At 40.7% G+C, this 6,909-nt stretch overlaps 2 protein-coding genes across 7 annotated transcripts in view; one reads left to right on the top strand and one right to left on the bottom strand.

Moving 5' to 3' along the window:
* The window catches only part of LOC116685832 (retinal-specific phospholipid-transporting ATPase ABCA4), a 45,375-nt gene extending 42,355 nt beyond the window's left edge, over positions 1–3,020 (top strand). For all 6 annotated transcript variants that reach the window (XM_032510789.1, XM_032510791.1, XM_032510787.1 and 3 more), the window contains 5 exons: positions 719–853; positions 987–1,090; positions 1,191–1,283; positions 1,389–1,638; positions 2,139–3,020. In XM_032510789.1, coding sequence (XP_032366680.1) covers positions 719–853; positions 987–1,090; positions 1,191–1,283; positions 1,389–1,638; positions 2,139–2,258 — 702 coding nt within the window. In that variant the 3' untranslated portion in view covers positions 2,259–3,020. The remainder of the gene's footprint in view (positions 1–718; positions 854–986; positions 1,091–1,190; positions 1,284–1,388; positions 1,639–2,138) is intronic.
* The window catches only part of LOC116685834 (very-long-chain enoyl-CoA reductase), a gene marked incomplete at its 5' end in the record, with an annotated part of 17,795 nt that continues 13,766 nt past the window's right edge, over positions 2,881–6,909 (bottom strand). The window contains 7 exon segments of the mRNA XM_032510795.1: positions 2,881–4,388; positions 4,472–4,517; positions 4,619–4,707; positions 4,961–5,018; positions 5,107–5,150; positions 5,241–5,313; positions 5,977–6,082. Coding sequence (XP_032366686.1) covers positions 4,261–4,388; positions 4,472–4,517; positions 4,619–4,707; positions 4,961–5,018; positions 5,107–5,150; positions 5,241–5,313; positions 5,977–6,082 — 544 coding nt within the window. The 3' untranslated portion in view covers positions 2,881–4,260.

Below are 6,909 nucleotides of genomic sequence, written 5' to 3'. Positions count from 1 at the left end.
GATACGATATCATCACGATACTTATGCCACAATACGATATTATTGCGATTTTAAATATATTGCAATATTCTGCAATATATTGCGATCCTTTTTTCCAACTTCTAATTTTTTCCAATTTCAAATGATGTCCCCAAAAGGAAACTTTGTCAACATCTGTGTTATCTAAAAAGAAACATTTCTCTGTTTGTTCATATCACTTCAATCTTATTGCTGCAAAATGACCAACACATATAAAATAAAAGGTCCATACTTGTTGTCTGTGTATCCATACATATTGTTTCTCTCTCTCTCGCTCTCGCTCTCTCTTTCTCTCACCCCCAACCGGTTGAGGCAGATGCCCCCCCCCACTCTGAGCCATGGTTCTGCTCGAGGTTTCTGCCTCTTAAAGGAGGTTTTTCCTTGCCTCTGTGTCCCAGTGCTTGCTCTTGGTGAACTGTTGGGTTTCTGTAAATAACATCCCAGAGTCCGGTCTAGACCTGCTCTTTATGAAAATTGCAATGAGATAACTGTTGTTGTTATTTAGCGCTATATAAATAAAATTGAAATTGAAACATGTTGCCAATATCCCGATACTATACTCTATCGATTTCTTCCCACACCCCTAGTACATGTTGTCATTTCAATCTGCCACACTTTTTCCCTCTGTTAAGTGTGCATATTTACTGAAGTTTGGCTGCATTGTGACATGAAGCACTTACAGTACCCTCCTCGTGCTCAGGTTGCAGAGTGGGCCATCCAGAAGCTGGGTCTGTCAGAGTACGCAGGCCAAAGTGCTGGGACCTACAGTGGGGGTAACAAGAGGAAGCTCTCCACAGCCATCGCCTTCATAGGCTGCCCTGCACTGGTGCTGCTGGTGAGACCAACACCAATGACACTGCTTGGTTTGGATCGGAGGTTTAGGACGGGGAGCGCAGTTACGCGAGCATGGTTAGGTTACAGAAGAGATGCAAAATGTTTCTGTGTATTTATTTATTACTGTGTCTCAGGATGAGCCCACTACAGGCATGGACCCTCTCTCTAGACGCTTCCTGTGGAACTCCATCATGAGTGTAATCCAGGACAGACGAGCAGTGGTCCTTACCTCGCACAGGTAAACTATCTGGTGGGGATGTTCCACTGTCACAATGTACAGGTGCATGCATATTTATGAGCACAGATTTTAATTCTGATTTTGCCATCTGCTTTTCCAGTATGGAGGAGTGTGAGGCGCTGTGTACCCGCTTAGCAATTATGGTTAATGGATCCTTTAAGTGTTTGGGAACCATTCAGCATCTCAAATACAAGTTTGTAATGTTTAATTCCATCCCATATCATATCAAATTTAAAATACACTTTGCAACAATGAAAATAAATCAAATTTCTTTTGTCTTGCATCAATGTGAACGTAGGTTTGGTGACGGCTACGTGGTGACCATGAAGATCCGGACAGCTAAGCCCGGTTCGGCCGTAGATCTGAACCCTGCCGAAGCCTTCATGGAGAGCACCTTCCCTGGCTGCATCCAGTGTGAGAAACACTACAACACTCTACAGTACAAGATCTCCTCGTCCTCACTGGCTAGGATCTTTCAAATGGTCCTGGTTAACAAAGACAAGCTCAACATAGAGGACTACTCCGTGTCTCAGACCACTCTTGACCAGGTAAATTAGCATAGGACCATGGTCTGGTACCGAAACATTGCCTAATATTAAACTTTGTACCATTTTTCCAAGTTAGACAGTGTGCGGGAGTTTTCTTGACCTGGTGGTCTCGCTCTAATGTACCTGTCTCAGATATTATTTTTTTGGCTTCAAATGCCAAGCGATGCCTTATTCAGATATGTCAAATAAGCATAGCCTCAACACTTTATTGACAAAGCTTTTTAAATTTAAATCCCTTCCCCACAAAGGAGACCAAGCAAGTGGTGTGCACATTGCTGACTATTCGTCAGATATCAAGATGTTTGTCATATTTAAGCCATCCCCCTGAAGGGTCAAACAAAACATTATTTTATTCTCTTATGTCCTCTGCCTTACATTGACTATCACGTTTTGTTTTTAAAGTTTTGTTTTTAAATCTTTATGACTGAGCCAGTCATAAAGATTGGCTCAGAGGACAATAGGTTGATCCTAATGTTTCTATGTATTTCTGCACCCTGTAGGTGTTTGTGAATTTCGCCAAGCAGCAGTCAAGAGAGGATGACGCCATTGTGTTGCATCCAAAAGCGGCTGGGGCACAGCGATATATTGAAGGTGCATCCTTCAAGTCTTTGAAGAAGTGAACTTAAGTCAATGAGCTCAACTGGAAGACAGTAGAAAGTCTTTTTTATTTTAGGGGCCGCCGTGTCCGAAGAATGCGCCCTATGGATGTGTGTGTGCACAGAACTGAAAGGTAGTCAGGAGAACTCCAACCTCCTCTTCAAATGAGACCGTCTATAGGAGATTCTCTGCAATGTCATCATGGCGTCTTGCAGAGGTTGCAGAGGATGAATCCATTTTTTTCCTCCATACTTGAGCAAAGATGTCTGTCATTCTCATCGTCATTTGGAGTCTTTGGAACAGGGCAGTGCTTGTTGAGCCATTATGTGGCGTTACCTTGAAATGCAGTTTGTAAAGGAGGCAGCCCCTTAAATAGGACATGACATGTTATGTTTGACGGTACTACTTTGCTTTTCCAGTGACCAGGGTTAGTGTGGAGCATTTCTGTGCCTGCTATATGTTCCTCACTCCGCTCACCTTCTAGGCCTTGCAAGTTAAATGAAACGGAGCTTGAGATTTATGACAAGGACCATGACTTTGATTGATGACATGTCAAAAAAGTTCAGTATCAAGTTGTAATCGGAATGTGATGAAAGCATAGGTCCTGTGTATTTTTTTTTGCTTCAGATGCCAAGTGAGATCATCTTTTTTTTGCCTTCTTTAGATATGTGAAATAAGCACTCCGAGAAGCAAAGCATCGGCACTTTATTGACGCAGTTTTAGTTGAAGCATCATCATTTTTAAGATGTTCTACTAGTGCAATACAGCCCATGATTTTCATGAAATCCTCACGCTGCTATGAAATTCAATTTGATTTCATGTGAAATATTTATGCCAGCCAATCTTTGCGCTTAATCACATGAAAGGGGCATCATGTCAAATAAAGTTACATTTTTCCTTACGATGTGGACCTCTTCCCCTCCCCCTCCCCAAGACAACCTGTTTGATTTGTTTTACACTTGAGATTACTCTCATTCATATTTATACAAAACTGTTTTTAACAGTTAAATAAAACCTGAGATTAGAGCCATTAGAGCTGGGGAACAACAGTTACCACTGACTAACTGATAAGCCCTTTACATATTAATGCCAGAAGATACACTTCTACAATATTGTTTCCATTTCTCTGAAGAAAACATCTGAGATATACGGTGAAGAAGCCTAATATTAGCATAATTAAATGTCAGCTTTATCAGCTTTCCTCCTGAGAACTTAAATGGGATGTTGCACTCTCCAATAGATGCCATGACATTTTAAATTCTAGTTTCCATAAGCACTTCATTATAAGCTAGAGTATATTTTACTTCTTTCAGTTTATTAGTGTTGTGTGTTAATGGTGTGTGTGGGCTGGTTTGAAAAAGGGTTGCTTGGTAAATGCTTCCTTTATATCAAAACTATCCAATGATAATGTGTAACCAGGGTTAACACAGCATAGAGAATATGACAGATGTATGTAATCTCATTACTGACTTCATATCACAACATCACATCCCAGGAAGAAACTAAAACACATGTTAAAACCGGACAAACAATTCAAATGTCCCCAGCTGTTTAAAGCGACAGTGCGTAGTTTCTGTCGCCCCCCCATGAGGAATTCTAAGTAACGACAACAAAACTGTCGGCACGTCCACGTGATACAAGCCTTCCGTGACCGTGCCAACCCCCTTCCACGCAGCTGCTAGTAGCCAAGGAGGACACAGAGGATTAAAGACAACATGATGGACTCTTCAGAAGAGGTCTTTATCTTCACACATCACGCCAAAATCTTCTGAACATAGCCTGATAGTCTTAACTAGCTTTGTAGCAACTCATTTGGCAATGGCTTGAATCTAACAAACGTTCAATAATATCAAAAAGTTACGCACTAAAGCTTTAAATGCTCTAGTATATTTCCAAAATATTATTGCTCCCATTCCCGTTCCAGTTCATAAAAACAACTTGCATTGTGCTCGCTTAAGCTGCAGCAAACCTCTCTGTTTTAGCAAAAAACACTTGAGGAACAATATTTCATGTTTTGGATCCCTATCAGAGAATCAGGGGGATAATGGCCATCCGGAGTTTTGGGTAGTCCTTGAACTCCCTGCTGTAGGCTCTGTGCTTCCCCTTGGCCCAGATAGTCATCTGAATGAAGCCTAGTAAAGTGTACAATGCCACTAGAATCCAAAACATACACGTATTAGAACACTGACATGTTGGTGCAGTAAGTGGATTTATGTTGATAATGTACTGTATATACCTGGGAGACACTGGGTCATGATGGAGAAGCTCACCCAAGCTCCGACCTACAGTATGTATGGGAGAAATATACAGGCAAGCAGAGAGGTAAATACATAAGCAATGGTGATATCCATTGCTATAATGAATTAGACATAATGTCTATTACCTCATATGTGTAATTTGGACAGGATACAAAGAAAAATAGCCATGTGAAGGGGTTCTTCGTTGGCGTAGGAAACCGTCTGCTCCCGGACCCTGTGATACAGTTTCATGAAGAAGAATTTATTAAATTTATATAACGTTTTATTTTAAGTAGCAGTTCTGAAAATATTTTGTAGACTCCTATGGCATCCCAGTTTTATGGTGGACCGACCAAAATAGTGTTAGCGTGGAGTACTGAGGACTGAGCACATGATCAAATGGGAACAATTGAATGGTTTTAGATGGTTTTGGTATCAAACAATTCTGAATTAATGGACTGGACAACGTCTTGGTGTGTTCAACTCACCCTCTCCTCGGAGATAAGTAAGAGTCAAGTGAATGGAGAAGTTTCCAAGTTCACACATCTGGAAAAGAAACAGGTATTTGTCACCTTATTGTCTGTCATACATCCATGGTCACTGAATTTATGTTTATGAAAACCAGTATACGTACAGCAAACATGACTAGTGCATAGTTGACTTGTAGTGCTCCATATGCTGTGAAGAGAGACAGGCTGGTGTTGATCAGCTGCAGAAAATCAAGACAAACAGCCTTGTGTGTGTGTATGTGTGTGTACATTGACTTACATGGAGGCGTGTAAAGAGGGTGGTTGATGTAGTATGCCAACCAAGCTGAGAAGCCCCAGTAATAGGTACAATTCTGAGAGAAGAAACAATACGGATGTACAATGACACAAGAAAAATAGGTAACCTTTGGAATGAACATTTATGCGCTGAATCCATAAAATGTGGTCTGACTTTCAAAGTTCAACGTCCCTATAATATAGTTGGCTGTGTCTGTACAAAGACACTTAAAAGAAAAAACTAGAAGGGTGTAGACCTCCATCTGACAATGTTAGTAAAGTGTGAGTTTTTTCGTTTCGGAACTAAGTTTTCCAGTTATTCTGGCACCACACAAGCGCAAAAGCCCTATCTAGCAATGTAAACCAAGGTGAAAAATAATTTCTATATCCGCTCCATGATACAGATCTGCTCCAAAATGTAATGGGTTCTTCCTTGGCCCATGCTTCACCCTTCCACCAACTTTCATTAAAATCAGACCGTTTCCTTTCTTCTTCTTTTTTTTATTCCTACTGAAAGACAAACCAACAGACAATCCGACTAACTGAACCTGAAACATAACCTCCTAAGTGGAGGTAAATAATAGTGACTTAATTAAAATAAAATGTCACTTACTTTGATTCAATTTCTATTTGTATAGTAAACGCGCAAAAAAGAAGACCTCACGTCATCAACACACTGAGACTGTGACACTTTGTGAAAGAGGTGAGCACATGATCAGGAACTGTTCTCATGTCCTCACCCTGACCATTGTCCCGAGAGGCATGGTCCCATGGGAGAAACGATGCACAAAGACAGTCTCCATCAGCCTCTTCATGTAGTGGAAGGTGTGACAGGCACAGGCCAGTCTGAGGGACAGAGAGGGGGGGGGAGGTCAGAAGTACAGTATGCACATTCAAATGAGGTGCTTCCATTCAGCATACTTAATCACACTATTTCTGCAAGTTTTAGATGAGGAAGAATTCAATTTAAATGACCCCCCCCCCCCCATGTGCCAAAGTGGGTCACTGCAGCAACGATGATGCACTCAGCAAAGAAAGTGCATCATAGTGCGACTAATAGCACAGTAGAATATTACAAACAAATGCAGCTAGATGCAACAGCATCAAGAATAATGGTATAAATTACTGAGGAGATATGATAAAGTGTAAAACATTTAGGGTTTGAACATTTCTTTTAGGTATAACAATAAAATAAAACACCCCCGAGGAGCGATTGTGGATCAATAAGCAGATCAACACGAATAAAAGAGAGTGTCCAAACCATTCTGCATCAAATTTAGATTTTTCTTTGTCATATTATCTCATAATTCAGTTAGTTTTCAGATTCTACAGAGCCGGACACAGCAAAAGATGTCATTCCATATTTAGTGAAGCATAAAATGGCACTTACGAATGATCAAACCTTAGTTTCACATTTTGAGAAATATGCTTTTCCCCTTTCTGACAATTGATAGCACTCTCATGTCTGTATGGTATATTAAGCTACAGTTGACAGCTTATTACTTAGCTTAGCACAAAGACTGGAAACAGCTAGCCTAGCTTTGTCTAAAAGTAACACAATCTGCATAAAAGCACCCCTGAAGCTCATGAACACAACATCAACGAACAGGAAAAAAGTTATGGTTGTATGAGGGTCATCCACACACACACACACACACACACACACACACACA

Source organism: Etheostoma spectabile, unplaced genomic scaffold (assembly GCF_008692095.1).
Source record: "Etheostoma spectabile isolate EspeVRDwgs_2016 unplaced genomic scaffold, UIUC_Espe_1.0 scaffold272, whole genome shotgun sequence".
In the NCBI taxonomy this organism is placed as follows: domain Eukaryota; kingdom Metazoa; phylum Chordata; class Actinopteri; order Perciformes; family Percidae; genus Etheostoma; species Etheostoma spectabile.
This window is presented reverse-complemented; position numbering and strand designations above follow the sequence as displayed.